The 21,051-nt window shown below is 40.0% G+C and overlaps 1 protein-coding gene across 1 annotated transcript in view; it reads right to left on the reverse strand.

Moving 5' to 3' along the window:
• LOC105010157 (butyrophilin subfamily 1 member A1) overlaps positions 1-18,403 on the reverse strand; it is a 30,193-nt gene extending 11,790 nt beyond the window's left edge. The window contains exons 1-10 of the mRNA XM_034292508.1: positions 18,364-18,403; positions 17,950-18,024; positions 12,783-13,133; positions 12,378-12,659; positions 7,411-7,527; positions 6,747-6,767; positions 5,693-5,713; positions 4,686-4,706; positions 1,263-1,283; positions 673-693 (exon numbers count right to left, since the gene is read on the reverse strand). Coding sequence (XP_034148399.1) covers positions 673-693; positions 1,263-1,283; positions 4,686-4,706; positions 5,693-5,713; positions 6,747-6,767; positions 7,411-7,527; positions 12,378-12,659; positions 12,783-13,133; positions 17,950-18,019 — 925 coding nt within the window. The 5' untranslated portion in view covers positions 18,020-18,024; positions 18,364-18,403. The remainder of the gene's footprint in view (positions 1-672; positions 694-1,262; positions 1,284-4,685; positions 4,707-5,692; positions 5,714-6,746; positions 6,768-7,410; positions 7,528-12,377; positions 12,660-12,782; positions 13,134-17,949; positions 18,025-18,363) is intronic.
• Between the last annotated feature and the right edge of the window lie 2,648 nt (positions 18,404-21,051).

Consider the following 21,051-nt stretch of genomic DNA (forward strand, 5'->3'; position numbering starts at 1 on the left):
CCTCCACTATTTGCCTTATTGCTCATTTAGTATTGCCATTTGTACTGCATTTGCTTTCATTGCACATCTATACATTCCACTTTTAACATCCACTATACTTAATACTTGTTTTCTGCCCTCCTCAATTTGCACTTCTGGTTAGATGCTAACTGCATTTTGTTGTACTCTACTTATACTGTTTAATGACCATAGAGTTGAATCTAATCTAATCAATCTTGTAATCTCTGTACCTCGAAGTGCTGTCATAGTGAGGACCAGTCTGAGTTTTATACTATTTAAGTGAGGGATTCTTTAGAAAGTAAGAACCTCCTCAAACACACGATCCCATTCATTATGCTTGGGGTTAAGTTCAGGGTTTGGGGATAGGATGTAGAGAATATCTATTTTTAAGTGTACTACATCTTGATCTACTTTTTATTGTACTATGCTTCTTTATATTTGTTATAATGTCATATAATTTCTAAAAGCAAATTAATAATTTCTGCCTGAATAATTAGCTTTATACAATTTTCTCAGGTGGCCTATGACTTTTGCACAGTTCTATAGTTCAGAATAGGTTTCATGTTTTGTTCAGCTTCCCTTTACCACATACAGATAAACAATAAAACACCTGCTGACATTATTTCTTATTGACGTTATAAAACTGGATCCTGTAAACACCACATTACTTACCCAGCACAGAGCTCTGTTGTCCTGTAGATAAACAGATACATAGAGTCAATGAGACTCACACTAATGTATGCATGTATACAAATAGAAAGATAACATAGTCCTTCCTGAAGTCAGTTGTGAGGTATAATCGATAGAAAACAGAACAATATGTGCTGACATATTTTGGAAAGTGTGTGTGTTTTTGACTGTAGTTGTGTGCTATGAACACTGTGTGTGTGTGTGTGTGTGTGTGTTCATGTGTGTTTGACTGTAGTTGTGTGCTATGTACACTGTGTGTGTGTGTTTTTGACTGTAGTTGTGTGCTATGTACACTATGTGTGTGTGTTTGACTGTAGTTGTGTGCTATGTACACTGTGTGTGTGTGTGTTCATGTGTGTTTGACTGTAGTTGTGTGCTATGTACACTGTGTGTGTGTGTTTGACTGTAGTTGTGTGCTATGTACACTGTGTCTGTGTGTGTGTGTGTGTGTGTTTGACTGTAGTTGTGTGCTCTGTAGACATACCATTCTTCCATAGGAAATCTGTAATCCCATGGGTATTGATGTCATCTGTAATGTGTGTGTGTGTGTGTGTGTGTGAGATATCACTCACCATAGTCCCTACTGAGGACATCTGTAATACAGAGTAGATAGAAGACAGTGAGAACATATACACATTCCACTTGTAATATAAATATACGTAAGAATTGTACATTTTCTGCCGTCTTCTATTTGCACTTCTGGTTAGATGCTAACTGCATTTTGTTGTACTGTACTTATACAGTTCAATGACCATAGAGTTGAATCTAATCTAATCAATCCTGTAATCTCTGTACCTCGAAGTGCTGTCATAGTGAGGACCAGTCTGAGTTTTATACTATTTATTTGAGGACATCTTTAGAAAGTAAGAACCTCCTCACACACACGATCCCATTCATTATGCTTGGGGTTAAGTTTAGGGTTTGGGGATTGGATGTAGAGAATGTCTTTTTTTTACAGTTTTTTTTATTCGCTTTGGTACTATTATCGCAAGTATGTGGTAAAACCTCACAACTGTTAGTACAAAACTCAAAGCAGATCATCAAAAAGTTTTTTTTTTCAAACATGTAATCACATGTTCAATTGACTAAGTACAACGCACAAAATTACACATTCACTCTTTCACCACACCTAATCAGTGTGTCATCAAGACTTACCTTTCATATGAAGTAATTGTCTTTCACAATGCAATGCTCACAATACTTTTGATATGCTTCTCATCTGATTTGTGCAAATACATTTGACCAACACTTAATCCAACTGATCTTAATGGTTAATCACTTAACCATTTGGTAAACATATATATTTCCATTTCAGCAATACAGTATATGGATTTTGAGAACTATAGAAATAAAATATGTGTTTGTAAGAACATGTAAAATAACCACACCTGATGAAAACTTGTTATTGCTAATTGATTTCAGATGGGGTAACCACAATTGGTCATTAGATATAAAAGTGAGGGTCTAAACACTGTCAATTTCTTTCAACATGGACCAGGATAGACAGCAAGGAATTGGAAGAGCTCGTGGACGAGGGATCCGTCAGAGAGGTGGGCATGGGATCCGTCAGAGAGGTGGGCATGGGATCCGTCAGAGAGGTGGGCATGGGGCCCATCAAAGGGTTGGTCATCGGAGAGGGGGAGGCAGAACTGTTGTCTCTAATGAAGTCCGGGCCATCATCGTTGATCATGTGGTGAACCGAGGCCTTACTATGGCAGAAGCTGCCAGATTAGTTGAGCCAAATCTAAAAAGATAAACTGTCAATTCTATCATCCGAACCTTTCGCCAAGAAAACCGGTAAATGTGGAAGATGTATACTATTACATTCACAGTAAATTGTAATGCATGTTAGTAACATGTTACAGTATTTGTACAGCATGATCTATTGATAGTATTCTCTGTTCTATGCTTAGAATTAACAGAAAACCCCATAGTGGTGGTCGTGGCCGTGTGCTGACCGACCAGCAAGAGTTGGCAGTGGTGGAAATGGTGAGGGCCAGGAATGATATACGGCTGTCAGAAATAAAGCAGGCAATTGAGGAGAACAATGACACCTTTGCCAATGTGGCATCCATCAGCCTACCAACAGTAGCCCGCCTTTTAAAGCGGCACCAGGTATCAATGAAACACATTTACCTGGTGCCTTTTGAGAGAAACAATGACCGGGTGAAACAACTAAGGGCTGAGTATGTTCAGGTACAGCACTATACTGTATATTGTTTTACTGTTACTATTTGAAGCATCACTTGCATCATATGTATATTGGAACAACACTGTAAAAAGAACTAACCAAATTATATTTTTTAGAGGGTTATGGTGCTTGACGCTGATGTGAACCATCACAAGTACGTTTTTGTTGATGAAGCGGGCTTTAACCTTGCCAAAACTCGTCGCCGTGGACGTAACATTATCAGCCAACGGGCCACTGTCCAAGTGCCTGGACAACGTGGAGGAAACATCTCTATGTGCGCAGCTATCTCTGAAGATGGTGTCCTAGGACGTAGGCCATTACTTGGCTCCTATAATGCTACACATCTTATTGAGTTTCTCAATGAAATTGAGCTGGCCTGTCAAGGTGAAGGGGTCACATATGTAATTGTGTGGGACAATGTCAGTTTTCACCACGCAGAGGTAGTTCAAGCATGTTTTCAGACCCATCCTCGATTCATGACCCTCTACCTGCCTCCATACTCTCCTTTCCTCAACCCTATTGAGGGATTTTTTTCAGCATGGAGGTGGAAGGTCTATGATCGCCATCCCCTTGAGCGTGCCACCCTCCTTCAGGCCATGGATGATGCATGTGATGACATCAATGTAGACCAATGTCAAGCATGGATTCGTCATGCCAAAAGATTTTTTCCAAGGTGCTTGAACAATGAAAACATTCATTGTGATGTGGACGAGAATCTATGGCCAAATGCTCAAGACAGGCTTGAGCCAAATTAATGTAATGTGTGCACTAATTGTTGTGTTTTGTTCTCATTTAGTTACATTATAGAAAATATAACTATGTTACAATTATATCTGAAAAATAAAAACTAATTTGCCCAAATGATTGAGGATGTCTTCATTGATCCTTCACTTGATTACACATAGGAGAGATATTTTGGAAATGATAGATTATGTAAATGTAAGTAATGTAAGTGTATTGCCTAATGTGTAACTGTGTAATATGTATTTTATAGTACTATAGCATATTAATTTCAGCACTTCTAAGGCTGATTTGAAACATGTATCTTGTATTGTTTGCTGTTGGATGAACTGACTGTTAAAAGTACTAAACTGAAAGAAGATCATACTGTTGTGTTTTGGTGATTAAACCAAATGTTCTCATTACAGATTACAATAATCTTGTGTTTGAAACGATGATCATGTGGACTGAAAACATTACATCAGGTTTTGAAAGAATGACTAGCTGCGTTACAAGTGTGATCACTTTGGATATTTGTACTGAGAGTTTTGAAAATGTACAAAAAAAAAAGTGTACTACATCTTCTGTCCTCGGTTTGAATACAGTTCTGGGTATGTGTGTGTTTGACTGTAGTTGTGTGTTATGTACACTGTGTGTGTGTGTGTGTGTGTGTGTGTGTGTTCATGTGTGTTTGACTGTAGTTGTGTGCTATGTACACTGTGTGTGTGTGTGTGTGTGTGTGTTCATGTGTGTTTGACTGTAGTTGTGTGCTATGTACACTGTGTGTGTGTGTGTGTGACTGTAGTTGTGTGCTATGTACACTGTGTGTGTGTGTGTGTGTGTGTGTTCATGTGTGTTTGACTGTAGTTGTGTGCTATGTACACTGTGTGTGTGTGTGTGTGTTCATGTGTGTTTGACTGTAGTTGTGTGCTATGTACACTGTGTGTGTGTGTGTTTGACTGTAGTTGTGTGCTCTTTAGACATACCATTCTTCCATAGGAAATCTGTAATCCCATGGGTATTGATGTCATCTGTAATATGTGTATGTGTGTGTGTGTGTGTGTGTGTGTGAGATATCACTCACCATAGTCCCTACTGAGGACATCTGTAATACAGAGTAGATAGAAGACAGTGAGAACAACATAAACATTCCACTTGTAATATAAATATATTTAAAATTGTACATTTTCTGCCGTCTTCTATTTGCACTTCTGGTTAGTAGCTAACTGCATTTCGTTGTACTGTACTTATATATGTTCAATGATAATAAAGTTGATTTTAATCTAATCAATCTTGTAATCTCTGTACCTCGAAGTGCTGTCACTCGAGGACCAGTCTGAGTTTTATACTATTTAAGTGAGGACAAGTAAGAACTTCCTCACACACACGATCCCATTCATTATGTTTGGGGTTAAATTCAGGGTTTGGGGATTGGATGAAGAGAAAGTCAGTTCTGGGTTTGTGTGTGTTTGACTGTAGTTGTGTGCTATGAACACTATGTGTGTGTGTGTGTGTGTGTGTGAGTGTGTGTTTGACTGTAGTTGTGTGCTATGAACACTGTGTGTGTGTGTGTTTGACTGTAGTTGTGTGCTATGAACACTGTGTGTGTGTGTGTTTGACTGTAGTTGTGTGCTATGAACACTATGTGTGTGTGTGTGTGTGTGTGTGAGTGTGTGTTTGACTGTAGTTGTGTGCTATGAACACTATGTGTGTGTGTGTGTGTGTGTGTGTGTGTGTGTGTGTGTGTGTGTGAGTGTGTGTTTGACTGTAGTTGTGTGCTATGAACACTGTGTGTGTGTGTGTTTGACTGTAGTTGTGTGCTATGAACACTATGTGTGTGTGTGTGTGTGTGTGTGTGTGAGTGTGTGTTTGACTGTAGTTGTGTGCTATGAACACTGTGTGTGTGTGTGTTTGACTGTAGTTGTGTGCTATGAACACTATGTGTGTGTGTGTGTGTGTTCGTGTGTGTTTGACTGTAGTTGTGTGCTCTGTAGACATACCATTCTTCTATAGGAAATCTGTAATCCCATGGGTACTGATGTAATGTGTGAGTGTGTGTGTGAGTGTGTGCTTGTGTGAGATATCACTCACCATAGTCCCTCCTGAGGTCATCTGTAATACAGAGTAGATAGAAGACAGTGAGAACATCATAAACATGTCAACCAGTAGATGTAGTCTGTTTAGTAAATCATTACAGTCATTACTGTGTAATCTGGGTTACAGACACTAAAACACTACTGACCCTGCTGTTTGAGGTGACCAGGTGGTATGTGTGGGTGGTTGCCTGTGTATTTATGAACAATTCTGTGTGTGTCTGTGTGTGTTTGTGCACAAGTCTTAGGCCACATGACAACATGGTTTAAAGCTGTTTATCTTGGTGATAAATGTGTATTTGCTCTTTCAGAAAAACTTCTCACTTCTGTCTTTCCACATTTTCCTCTCAAAATAAGGAATAGAAATAGTAGCTGTGAAAAAAGTATATTTTCTTGGTAGGTAATTGATACGTTTTGAGATGGCTGAAAACCTTGTAAGATATTGTAACGATCCCAGCCTAATGGAAATGTTCCAGTCTAGGTTTTCATTTTGTCTTCTCCTTATTTGGTCTTTCCTTCCTGTCTTCCCTCACAGACTCAGTTAATCAGTTTAATTAATCTCACCTGTGTTTGTACTCACCTGTGCCCAGTTTCCTCATTTTCCTGTGTATTTAGTTCTGTCTGGATAAGTTATTGTTTGTTGTTAGACACTGTTGTGTTTATGTTGAGTATCTTGGATTAAACTGACCTGTCTCTTTGAACTCCTGTCCTGTCTGTGCTCACTTCCTGCACACCCCACTCAACCCTGACAGATATCAATTATCTTTTGGTCAACATGGAATGCTCCCTACTTTATATTGTACTATGCTTCTTTATATTTGTTATAATATCATGTAGTTTCTAAAAGCAAATGAAAAATTTCTGCCTGAATAATTAGCTTTATACAATTTTCTCAGGTGGCCTATGACTTTTGCACAGTTCTATAGGTCAGAATAGGTTTCATGTTATGTTCAGCTTCCCTTTACCACATATAGATAAACAATAAAACACCTGCTGACATTATTTCTTATTGACGTTATAAAACTGGATCCTGTAAGCACCACATTACTTACCCAGCAAAGATCTCTGTTGTTCTGTAGATAAACAGATACATAGAGTCAATGAGACTCACATTAATGTATGAATGTATACAAATAGAAAGATAACATAGTCCTTTCTGAAGTCAGTTGTGAGGTATAATCCATATAAAACAGAACTGTGTGTGTGTGTGTGTGTGTGTGTGTGTGTGTGTGTGTGTGTGTGTGTGTGTGTGTGTGTGTGTGTGTGTGTGTGTGGGGGGGGGGGGATGAATGGGGACCAAATGTCCCAATGAGTATAGTAAAACCTGACCTAATTGGGACATTTTGCCGGTCCTCGTGAGGCAGAAGTCAATTTCCGGCTCAGGGTTTAGGTTTAGGGTCAAACTTACAATTTTATAGTTAGAATTGGGGTTTCTTTAAGGTCCAGGCGTTGTTGGTTAAGTTTAGGGTTAAGGTTAGGCATTACATCTAGGTAAAGTTTAGGCATAAATGTTACTTAATTGAGGTTAGTTTAAGGTTGAGTTGATCTATTTTCGCACCTGGAGATAAAAAATTATTATCACCTGCAGGTGTAGTATACTATCCTCTGTCCATATAATACAACCACTATGAAATGAGAATGTGTCTAGGTTGAAAATAGCATTGGGAAGAAACTGTATTTTGTTAATAACTAAATGTTAATATATGTCTCCATTACCTTTCTTTTTATGTATCCAGTAGACAGTCAGAGCTAACCCAATCACACAGATGACTCCCAAAGGGAATGACACAAGGAAGGACAGTCTCCATGGAGTTGTGTAATCAAACAACTCACCTAAACACACAAAACATAAAAACAAAAGGGTTTATTAATCATAAACAACATGGTTTTACACTGATAACACACAGCACTGGAAATGTATTTGATACATTGGTGATTTATTTAGGGAGGCCTATTTAGGGAGGCTTCACCCACCCTGTTTTTCATCTCAACCCACTTGAAAATGTTAAACAGTTATTTTCTGAAATCCTTTAAGCCTCTCATTTTTTGTGATCTATCATCCAAAGCGTGCAGGCGTGACTGACTGACAAATGTAGCAGAGGTAAACATTAAGAAAACTACCATCAAAGAACTTCTATAGTAATAAGATGCTCCATAGGAACAAGATACTACACTCTGCTGTTTTTATAATGGGAATTTCTGTCACACTTCATCAGTACAAGATGTTTATTAGAAGGTCTCATTCACTTACTGTATGACAATATAATTTGAGCACTCTATATGCCAACATCATTTAAACAGTGTGACTGAAATTGAAGAGCAGCTGACCATCTTAATTTATGGAAGGAATTTCACGATGGTCTTGGCTGTCTTTGCCCTTGGCTCTGGCTGTGAAGCCCTGAAAGCCCTGAAAGCCACCATAGTGTTTGTGTCCCTGCAAGTGTCAAAATCTTGTAGTCAGCAGTCAGTTTGTTTGTAAGTTTGTTTGTAGTTTGCAACTGAAAACAACCACAAGAACGGATTATCGTGCTTGTGTGTTTGTAAACAAATAGATAATGTAACACACGAACAGAGCTTGTGTGTTTGTATACAAATAGATAATGTAACACATGAACAGAGCTTGTGTGTTTGTATACAAATAGATAATGTAACATGTGAACAGCGTTGGAGAGTGGGCCGCTCTACTGCACATCAACAGCGCCTGTGTCATGCACTGCCTGCAGCCACATTGCATTGTGGAATTGTTGATGTGCTATAAGCTGCCTGCTGTTACCTACCTGGCTACCTGCCAAACTTTTTCGAATGTATTCTATATAAACTAATTGGACAAATTCTACTTTAAGAGTTTACCAACACAATATTTTTACCCAACTTTACTACACCGGGACTTTCAGATATTAGGAAGTGGATGACAGAGAACGTTTTACTTTTAAACTCAAGAAAAACAGCAATGCTCGTTTTAGGACCCAAGAAACAAAGAGTGTTGTTTGCAGATCTCACTGTGAACCTCAACAGCTGCATGGTCGTATCCCAAAAAACTGTAAGATACCTTGGTGTTACCCCTGACCTCTCCTTTGATGAACATATAAAATATGTCTCAAGAGTTGCTTATTTCCATCTTCGAAACATTGCAAAAACCTGAAACTTTCTATCAAAAACTGATGCAGAAAAACTAATCCATCCTTTTGTTACTTCTAGACTAGATTACTGCAATGCTCTTCTTTCCGGTTACCCTGACAAATCTATAAATAAACTTCAATTAGTGCTGCACACGGGCTGCCTATTAGGGTTAGGGCTGATTTTAAGGTTTTATTGTTAACCTATAAATCAATACATGGACTTGCTCCTACTTAACTCACTGAAATGATCCAGCCATACATACCTAGAATCGCAAGATGCAGGCCTTTTAATTGGACCTAGAATCTCTAAACAAACACCCGGAGGCAGGGCATTTTTCTAATAGAGCTCCACTACAGTGGAATGATCTGCCAATTAAGGTTAGAAATGCAAACTCAGTGCAAACTTTCAAGTGTCTACCAAAAACTAATCTGTACAGCACGGTCTATGATTAGGTGTAGCCTGGCCCAGGGGCGTGAAGGTGACCAGAAGGCTTGATACTGTCCACCCTTGCTGTCTTGCCAGATGGGCTCTCGTCACCACTGGGATGCCCTCCCTCCAATGCCTTTCGGGGGAAGAGTTACTGGCTTGTTGTTGTCTCTCTGTTGCGCACTTGTGCAATTGGGCTGTACTGGCAATACTCAGCCCTCATTCAGGGTGGTTTTGGTTGGTGGGTGTCCCTTTGGTTGATGCTTGGCAATGTGGGTGGATTGATTTCCTGTCTGTTGGGCCTTGTCCGGGGCCTCCCCCGGATAGGGCCACAGTGTCACCGGACCCCCCTGTCTCAGTCCCAAGGTCTTATGCTGCTATATTATTGTGCTGGGGGAGTAGGGTCAGTTCTCCTTCTCCATTATAAATCGTTGTTGATATGAGGAATGCATTTTCTGAATTTTCCTAATCTCCTCCCGTTTTAAACTTGAGGTCCTGGTTCACACCTGTAGAGTACCTGGTTTGGGGGGCCCGTTGCTGTCCCTGTCCAAAGTCCTCCTGGTTGTGTTGCAGATCAAGACGATACCTGACGATTTCAGCTCCCACTATGCTGACACCTCCTCCCTCCCCCGTGTTGTCCCTGTCCTTGTCCATCTGGTCATGCTTCTGACCTGGTTTAAGTTTAAATACTCTGGACTTAGCCCACATGCATTTATTATTACAATTGAACTCTTATTATTTCACCCAGCACAGCCAGAAGAGGACTGGTCACCCCTCTGAGCCTGGGTCCTCTCTGGGTTTCTTTCTAAATTTCAGCCTTCTTAGGGAGTTTTTCCTAGCCACTGAAATTCAACACTATTGTTGTTTGCTCCTTGGGGTTTAAGGCCGGGTGTTTTTGTAAAAGCCCTTTTTGACAACTGCTGATGTAAAAAGGGCTTCATAAATACATTTAACTGATTGATGAATTGATTGATTGACAGGCCTGGTGGGGCCACTATGCACTGCAGCAGGTACAGATGATAAAATTGCTTTTCCCAACCCTCGTCACATCCCAAAAACCTGCAGCCCAGCGGGAATGGTCCCGATTCTCCCGATTACTCACTACAGAATTGCTATCTGGAATAATCAGAGAACACCAGAATTGGAAGGTCGGCCACTGGCGCCCCGTTCTCTTCACAGTGGGGAGCAGGTTCACATGGAGCAGGCGACCGACGTGAAAGAGTCTGAAGATGTCGTGGTGAACATTATGCTGTCTGCAACATTTTTCAGCATGACTGGTTTAGCGGTGGGTCAGTGATGGTCTGGGAGATATTACTTTGGAGGGTCACACAGACCTCCACATGCTGGCTAATGGTACCCTGACTGCTGTTAGGTACTGGGATGAAATCCTCAGACACCATCCGACATCTCATCAGGAGCATGCCCAGACGTTGTCAGGACTGCATACAGGCATGTGGGGGCCATACACAATACTGAGGCACATTATGAGTTGCCATGACTAAATTCACAGATGGAATAGCCTGTCATTTCAACTGTTTACTTTTGACAAACTTGATGAGTTTGAATCCAGCCCTCAATTGGTTCATGCTTTTGGTTTCCCTTGATCATTGTTATGTCATTGTTCTGAACAAATGACACAATGTAAAGATTTTTTACTTTAATATATTTCATTCATTGAGACTCAGTGTGTGATTTAAGTGTTCCCTTGTGTTTTGAGCAGTGGGTATGTAACTAACTTATTGTATCTCACTTAATTAAATAAAAATCCTTTTACAGATATAATAAATCTTTCACTTTATTTTGCTGTTTTGGTAGTCTGTCCAATGTGACATTACTGTAAACTAATTACTATCGCTAACATGTTTAGTAGGCTAAATAGCTAGCATACTACTACTATAAGGTAATCTATAACTTACAGTAGACAGTAACAATTCCATCCTCACCACTCACATACAGTTCACATACACATGCAGACATTTACTGATTATCGTTGCATCACACCAAATAATTAATGTGAGGCAGAGGTCTCTAACTTTACTTTCCTTTGCTTTTTATGGAAGTAAAAAAAAGTGTAAGATTATTTTCTTGTTTGACTCACAAAACGTGACACAGCAGATTATTTTTTTATGTGCCAGTAATATTTCCATTTGGTGCCAGTGTCTACACCAGTGGTCTTCACCGGCACAGGCACTTTTACACAGCTTGTTCCCCCAAAATGGGGCGGAGTCATTTGGACAAGAGGGAAGTAACGTATAGCTGCTGTCATTTATATAACTATTTGTTTTACAAGTTAAGTAGGATTCTTCGTTTGCTTAAAAATAACATGTTTGCAGTGCACCCCCACATTGTGATTTCTTGCTTATATTATGATTATATATTCTTAACACCCATTCCCTTATTGTTCATTGTACTGTAAATTTGCTGTAGGTTTTGTCCATGGTGGCTATGTGCTCTTTAGGAAAGCTTGGGTTATTTCACAATCATTAGTTTCTGCCTTAATGCACACATTTTAAAACCTATTTAGACCCCCTTTTTGTGGCATTTAGAGAGTCAGTATTATTAGTTTGCAAGTTCGAGAGGAGCCACCCACAGGGTCTTTTTGTTTTGGGTAATGTAAAAGAAGTGATTGATTAATTACTTGTGTTTTCCACCTCTCACATTCTTATATGGGGCTATGCTTCCACACTTCATACACACTCAACTCTTTATTGATGTCTCAACCCCTTTCTTTGAAGTATAAACCGTACATTGATACATTAATATACCTGCAGTGTTTCATGTCACCAAAACAATACAATTACTGTATTACTCACTAGGTATGTGAACCTCTGTCTCCACCTCCTCACTGATTATATTGTGTTACTCACTAGGGATGTGAACCTCTGTATCCACCTCCTCATTGATTATATTGTGTTACTCACTAGGGATGTGAACCTCTGTCTCCACCTCCTCATTGATTATATTGTGTTACTCACTAGGGATGTGAACCTCTGTCTCCACCTCCTCATTGATTATATTGTATTACTCACTAGGGATGTGAACCTCTGTCTCCACCTCCTCATTGATTATATTGTATTACTCACTAGGGATGTGAACCTCTGTCTCCACCTCCTCATTGATTATATTGTATTACTCACTAGGGATGTGAACCTCTGTCTCCACCTCCTCATTGATTCGTCTCTGTAGGACTCTGCAGGTAAAGCGGTTGGTGTCAGTCTCCTGGACAATGACATGTCGTTTGATTGTGTAGAATCCCTTCAAGTCTCTGTGTGTCTCAGAAGTTTCAGCAGAGAGATTGACTCCTTTACTGTCCAGCCACACCAGATCAGGTTCAGGGTGCCAGCCTTCAGATTGACACACCAGACCCATCCCTCCCTCTCTGTGTCCTTCAATGGACACTACTGGTCTGGATCCTACAGCTACAGACACACAGATAGACTGGATGTTAACTGACAAGACAGGATGGATACATTTACATGAAGGACTAGAGCAAGTCATTGAAATTTTGTTAAATTATTACTTTTATTACGAATAAATCTCACCTTTGACAAAGACTTGAATTTGTACATCTTCATACCAGCTTGGTGACTTAATTAAGCATTCATAAAGTCCCTCATCATTCCCTTGTACCCTGGTCAGTTTTAAAGAGGTGTTTCCCCTCCATAGTTCCTCTTTAAACAGTGATGTTCTTCCTCTGTAGGAGGGATTTTGATCCTCTAAGATGATTTTGCCGTTTTGGTATAGATAGACAGGATCATTTACGAAGTCAAGGTTACGCCAGTCCACTGTCATGTCCTCAACACTGATGTTGGGTTTGAGGTAACAGGGCAGAATGATGTCATCACCAGCCACAGCAACAATGGGTTCAGTTGGACCAAGAACTTCAAACTTTGCTGAATAGAAAATATAGAAATGAAAAAGAATTTAAGTGCAATAGCCACTACTACACACACAGACAATCACATGTTTGATCCATCCATTAACTAAGTCCTTTGTAACATAAAAACGACTGGAATTTAAAGAGTGTTTGAGTCATAATCGTAGTTTTGAGTTCTAGCCACACTCATGAGTAGTTGTGTGAACAATTCTAAACTGAATGCGATGCAAAGTGTTCCAACACAAACTGTCATACGTTTCAGCCATTGCAAGAATTGGTGTCAAGTTATTTTCAATTCTGGAACTTGTTCTATGGCAGAAACTGACAAACAAATCATTTTTCAGGATTCCATTTTCAGGATTCAAGCATAGCTTTTGGTCTTTATTGCAAATATGGTGCCTTCAGAAAGTATCCACACCCCTTCACTTTCTTCACATTATGTTATTAAATACCAAATTTATAATTCACTCAAAACATTTTTGCTGTTAAACTACAATCAATTGGCCATAATGACAAAGTGAAATAACGTGATTAAAAGTTGTGCAAATTACAACTCTGTTTACAAAAATGTTGGGACCTCTTCATCCATAAACCACAGACCATCAACATCATAGTCTTCCACTATGAGAGCAGCGTGGGTCTAATAATTTCTCCCCCAGTAACACCAGATGACTCAGTAGTGTGGGTCTAATGAAACTTCCCCCAGTAACACCAGATGACTCTACTAACTTTTCTCAGTCTCCTCCAGTTTTAAATTTTAGGAGGAGATGAGGTCCTGGTCCACACCTGCGGATTACTTGGTTTGGGGTGGCCCGTTGCTGTCCCTGTCCTTGTCCACCTGGTCATACTTTTGACCTAGTCTAGAATCAAATAGACTCTGGATTTAGCCCAGAGAAATGTATATCTTATTCCAATTGGACTCTTAATATCTCACCCGGCACAGCCAGAAGAGGACTGGTCACCCCTCTGAGCCTGGGTCCTCTCTAGGTTTCTTCCTAAAATTCGACCTTCTTAGGGAGTTTTTCCTAGCCACTGAAATTCAACACTGTTGTTTGCTCTTTGGGGTTTAAGGCCGGGTGTGTCTGTAAAGCACTTTGTGACAACTGCTGATGTAAAAAGGGCTTTATAAATACATTTGATTGATTGATGAATTGATTGATTGACAGGCCTGGTGGGGCCACTAGGCACTGCAGCAAGTATAGATGATAAAATTGCTTTTCCCAACCCCTGTCACCGTCCCAAAAATGTATAAACAAATTTTATAAATAAATTTGACTGATTGATTGACTCTATGGTGTCCTCTCAGTCAAGCTGTGGAAAACATGCTCACTGATTCTTTTTCTTTGGAGTTTAATGTTCAGCAGCATACGTGTGTCGTTTTATATATTAACATGTAGTATGTTAATTGCATGTAAATACATTTTCCATCACTACCACACCAACAGGAACAGACATGGGCAGGTGGTTAAATGAACATGGACGTAAGTCAACTATGTAGACCAGAGTAGAGGAGATGTATGGGGAAGTACTGAGAACTCAGAAATGGAGGTAACACATTAATGATCTTCAGATCACTCTGATCAACATAAAACAGGCTGGTAGATGTGCTGTCATGGTCTTTCAATGTTAGTTTCTCTAAACAAGACTCGGGCATATAGGCGCTTGGTTTATGTTCAGATGCAAGAGAAATTAGCACCTTTTCCTGATTAGCTATTGACATGTTCAAACTGACTATAGTTAATAATGTAGACAGCTGTGTGCACACACAAGAAACACACTCCAATTCTCCCTCTTTGACTTTTAATAGTGATTTCTTCTCCTGTTTTCTGATTGGCTCAGAGCATCTAGACGCTAGCTGTGGGAGTTCATCAAAACACAGCATGAGGTGAGTTAGCAAGCAGGTAAGACGAGCGACCTAGTGGTTGCCAGGTCAACATTTGTCACAGTTACCTTAGAGTGCCAAGTTCTTAAAGTTGATACTATGCAGTTGGGGATCAAATTAAATATTTGTTAAAATTAGTGACCAACATTCAACCAATACCACAACCCTCTAGCAAAAGCCCTGTAGACACAGGCTGGTATCTGAATGGATAAACTACATGTCCTGTAGATACAGGCTGGTTTCTGAATGGTTAAACCACATGTCCTGTAGATACAGGCTGGTTTCTGAATGGTTAAACAACATGTCCTGTAGATACAGGCTGGTTTCTGAAGGGTTAAAGTCCACAAAAGTAAATGAGATCTACACTGAGCAACATGCCAGTAACAGTCAGTTGTCGCTCAACAAAGACACAGACACAAACGAAAAAATTTGGAAAAGGGAAGGTGCAACAGGATTCACAAAAAAGAAACAATGACAGGGTAAAGACCTTGATCCAGACACCACTAATCTGATTGAGGGTCTCAAAGCTGATGTTCTTGAGATAATTTATTTTTTTCAGTCAGACGTTAGAGGCAACAAAGTCACACCCCAGTGCCGATACAGGCGCACTATCCTCAGCTGTGAGGTATGAAGATGCCAGGCTTGCAGAGAAGCGCAGGCTGGTGAATCATGTAGGCACTGCTACCTCTGTAGACAGGAGGGCCATCTTTCCCGTGGCTTCAGGCAGAGGAGGCTGACGCAGGGAAACAGGAGGGGGCTGCTGAGCCGGGACACACAGTAGCCCAACCACTCTCCATGTCCCAGGTTAACTGTATCAGGTGAGAAAAGAGACAGTCTTCCTGCTACGACACAGTCAGATAAAAGTCAGCCAACCTGTGACACACCTACCGGCCATGTTCCCTGCCAACGCCAAGCTCATAAATCTCATTGGGAAGAGATGTCTGGTCCGGTGTCATCTAAACAATGTGGCAACTGAGGCTCTGTGGGATACCGGAGCTCAGGCAAGCTTAATCAATAATGAGTGGAGAAAGCAACACTTTCCACACAGCACAGCCCGGCCACTTGTTGAACTGTTGTCAGAGCCATTGGTTGCATTAGCAGCAAATCAAACTGAAATACCTTTTGATGGCTGGGTGGAGATAGAGTTTCACTTAGACTGTGACCAACACCCAGACAAGATACTGCTAGTCCCTATTTTGGTGTCTACTGACCCCACTGTTGCTGTCCAACCAATCATTGGATTCAATGTGATTGAAGAAGTAGTGAAAAAGTGCTGATCAAAACCACAAACCATCCGAAGAATCAGTCAGGTTTTCTCAGTGACAATGGACACCGCTAGAGCTATGCTCTAGTGGAAAAAGCCGACTCCTCAGCAAAGGAGTCCTCCTCGGACAGCAAAACCAGCCAGCCGAGTCATCCGCTCTTGAAGAGGGAGGACGGCGCAGCACGTACACACAGGTTCATCCACAACGTCTACCCGAGTGTGCTGCCATCCCAGACACGCACAGCAAAAAATAGCAGCGCTTCTAAACATCTCTGCTGTCAGGCCCTAACTATGACCCCCAGGTGCATAGAGATTCACCACAGCCTGGACCATACACCAGTAATTGGTTGTATTTAATATATCTTATGACACTCTTGCCTTAAGAAAATTAGAAAAGATGCACAGTTGAAAAATGCTAGCTGGAAAGGCAAGAAGAATGTGGAACATGAACCTTGCATTCCAATTCCCTTCGTCTAACCACTGCGCCACAAAGTCTTGTAGGACGTTATGGAAAATAAGTATTTTTAAACATAAAACCTGACATTTATTCCTGACCAGCAGGTGTCACCACTGTGCAGTGAGTTCAAAAGCGAGAAAGAATGATACATTTTTTGGACCATCCTCCTGAGGAGTTCCTCCATGGTCCAGCTTTGCTGCGTCTTTGGAGGATGGATAATTCTGTCACGGTTGCAGGTAGGCAGGACAAGAGGTCCCGAGATATAAAATGTTCCTTTAAATTGTTTCCTTACAAAAACAACGAAACCAAAGGCATTTCACCAACCAGTCTCAACGTCAATAGTAATGAGGTGAATCCGGGATGCTGTCCTTTTTTCCAATCTTCCTCTGTCCAGTGTCTGTGTTCTTTTTCCCATCTAAATATTTTATTTTATTGGCTAGTCTAAGATATGGCTTTTTCTTTGCAACTCTGCCTAGAAGGGAGTAGTACTGAACGTTGTACAAGATCTTTAGTTCCTTACCTAAATTTCTCGCATGGAATTTAATTCCCAGAACAATAGACTGACCAGTTTCAGAAGAAACGTCTTTGTTTCGGGCCATTTTGAGCCTGTAATCAAATCCGCAATTGCTGATTCTTAAGATTCATAAATAGTCTAAAGAAAGTCTGTATTCAGAACAACAGTTTTCAGCAGTGATAACATTATTGCCAAAGGTCACAAAGCCTTTTAAAATTATAAATTTGGATTAGCAAAACACACCGGACAAATGGTTGCTGATAATGGGCCTCTGTACACCTATACAGATATTCCATTAAAAAATCAGCCGTTTCCAGCTACAATAGTCATTTACAGCATTAGCAATGTCTACACTGTATTTCTGATCAATTTGATGTTTTGATATTTCCATATGCCTCAAAAACAAGGAAACTTCTAAGTGACCCCAACATTTTGAATGGTAGTGTACATTAAAGTAATAACTAGTACACTGAAATTTCTCTGAACCAGATATTCAGAATTAAATGGGTTAAAGTTCTACATGTCCAGGAGACTCTAAAGGATTGCTTTTGGGATCTGGCCCAGTCAGTAATAATGGCAATTCTAACATACTGTATGCAAACCAACAGGACTGCATCGAGAACAGTCTAGGTATGTTTCAAATAACAATTAATGTCTGTTGACATATTAAGTGGAATAACTAATATACACAGAGATAATTAATGATTGTAGTTACCAGACTCAGAGGTTAAACTGTGGAGGAGAATCAGCAGACTCACAAACAGACTATCTCGTCCAGTCACCATTATTCCTGAAAGAGACAGTTGGTCTAACAATGAAACAGACATCATGAAGGTCAAAAGCATCAAACAGAACTAGTTTCATTAGCTTCATCTATTTATCCTAACAATAGTTTCATAAAAAATATATAAATTCATATTTAAGCTTTTTTTTTTTTTTACAATAACATAAATACTTCAGAGCGCAACGTCCAGAACATGGGTATTTGCGGTTTGACTTCCTTTTGGTGATATATTGTGACAGAAAATTTTTTTATTATTATTCTTTGCTATATGAATATAGGTTTATCTTGTTTTGCCAATAAGGAAGGGCTTAAAAACATCCATTATAAACATTTAAAATGTCATACCGTTATTTCAGGGAGACGGTACGGAGAGTGAAAATGAAAGTAACCTGAAATAACGGTATGACTTTTTAAATGTTTATAATGGAGTCAATATATGAATAAATAGGTTTTATTTCTTTATTTTTTTATTTTTTCAGATGACTACTTTTATTTATTTCAATTAACTTTTATTTCATAATGCCACATTTATTTATTTCAAGTGACTTGTATGTCATAAAAAAAATTACAAAAATATAAAAAGAAAAAATTGTATTTCATAACGACACATTTGATATATTCAAATGAATGGGGCGTGGTTATCTCACAGTTTCAGACCAAAGCAACGTAGCATTTCTGGCGGATGGAAAGGATAGTAGGCTACAAAAGAAAACATCGTTGTTGCTAATTGTTCGGATGCGTGCGATATCTTATTCCAAAAAATGCTTTTTAAAATGATTGAGAGAGACTGCCAACCGACTTATCCGGAACAGCCTAGCTTGTATTGGCGTCATGCTAATACTACCGGTTTTCGTATTTAGCCTTCAAAATAAAAGTCTGCGTTAAAACGCGATAATAATAATATTAAAATAATCTGTTTTGCCACTGTGCTTAGTGTATATTGTAAAATTATGTTGGGAAATGTTCAGGAGACTCTATAGAGTGATTATATGCAAAAACATTTGTGTGTATTTGCAATTGTTGCTGGCGTTTTGCTTTGCGGAAATCATGGGCCACAACGAAACTCAAAGGAACCCTGGGACTTATGTATGTGTATTTGACATGGATTGAATGCGTTTCCATATTTAATAGGATTATTTGAATGACCTTTTTTGTCAGTCATTCTTTAATATTCATACTTCAGTTGTCTCAATAATAAATGGTGATTTAAGATATTTAAGCAATTAGGCAGGAAGGGGTGTAGTATTTGACCAATATACAACAACTAAGGTTTGTTTTAGGCACAAAGTGACACAGAACGCCTGGATACATTTCTTTACATTGTATATCAGACAATCACCTGAAATGTCCTGCGTTACTACTATTATGAACCTGTTACTAACTTGTACCAGATCTTACAGATAATCATCATTTAGTGTTTGACTACCCAGTTTATAATTCTGTACTACTACTTAGGTGATATAGAGTAAACAACATTTAGATCTTAATTATCTTCATCCGCTTATCCGATATCGGGTCGTGGGGGCAGCAGCTCCAGCAGGGGACCCCAAACTTCCCTTTCCCAAGCCACATTAGCCAGCTCGGACTGGGGGATCTCGAGGCGTTCCCAGGCCAGTGTCAAAATATAATCTCTCCACCTAGTCCTGGGCCTACCCCGAGGTCTCCTCCCAGCTAGACGTGCCAAGAACACCTCCCTAGGGAGACGTCCTGGGGGCATCCTTACCAGATGCCCGACCCACCTCACCTAAAATCCTTTTTGCATTGCCAGTTGTCACAAAGTGCATATACACCAAAATAATTGGTGCACAGTGAGAATGAGACCTAGGAAGAAACTTAGAGAGGAGCCAGACTTTGAGGGTTCCTCTTCGGCTGTGCTGGGTGATATTTATAAGAATACATGAAATTTTTGGATGCATGTTCCGATTACTGGTGGATCAGTAGATGCAGGTGGGCTGAGCCTTTAGGCAGAATCCCCCAGGAAACCATCCACCATCTCATCAGGAGCATGCCCAGACGTTGTCAGGAGAGCATACAGGCATGTGGTGGCCATTCTCATTACTGAGTCACATTATGAGTTGCTGTGATGAAATTCACACAATATGGAACAGCCTGTGATTTCAACTGTTTACTTTGATTGTAAGAGTGAGTTTCAATACAGCCCTCAATTTTTTGGTGATTTTGTTTTCCATTGACGGTTTCTATTTCATTTTGTTGTCAAATTACACAATGTACTGTAAAGATTTTGATCTTCAATATATTTCCTGCATCGAGATATGAGATTTTTTAGTGGTGTATATCGGCATTTGACTACTTATTGGATTCACCATTTAGAAATGACAACACTTCTTATGCAGTCCACCTGCTCTACGTATTTCAAGGTACCAAATATACTGAGACAGTTGTTGTAACAGATGTTTCTAGTTAGTCAGTCTTGTCTTCATTCTGTGCTTTGCATTTGGAGTCTGCTATTTGTTTCTGGCTACATAAGAACTGAATTGTCATTGAATGTTGAGAGAGCCATTAAGGGCTGAATAATATGTACTGTAAATATCTGTCAGAAGCATATACAATTCCTTAGGTTTGCCAAAGACTAATATCATCATGTAAGATGTAAAACATCATTCTATAACCTCAAGATCATCACCAAACTCCGTCCAACACTCACCCTGGCCGATGCAGAGAGCTTGTCCACACCTTTGTCTCGTCCAGGCTGGACTACTGTAATGGACTCCTCATCGGGATCTCTGGCAAGAGCATCCAGAAACTACAATACATCCAGAACAGCGCTGCCAGGATCTTGATGAGGGTGCGCAAGCAAGACCACATCACCCCCATCCTGAAATCTCTTCACTGGCTCCCTGTCCCACTCAGAACTGAATATAAGGTCTCCCTCCTCACCCACCACTGCCTTTACGGACATGCTCCCCTTTACCTACAGGAACTCCTCACCCCCCAGACTTCCTTACGTACCCTCCCATCTGCAACCACAAACACCCTCCAAACTCCCAGAACCAAGCTCTGTAGCATGCTTTT

The sequence above is a fragment of the Esox lucius genome, chromosome 5, assembly GCF_011004845.1.
Source record: "Esox lucius isolate fEsoLuc1 chromosome 5, fEsoLuc1.pri, whole genome shotgun sequence".
Taxonomy (NCBI): Eukaryota; Metazoa; Chordata; class Actinopteri; order Esociformes; family Esocidae; genus Esox; species Esox lucius.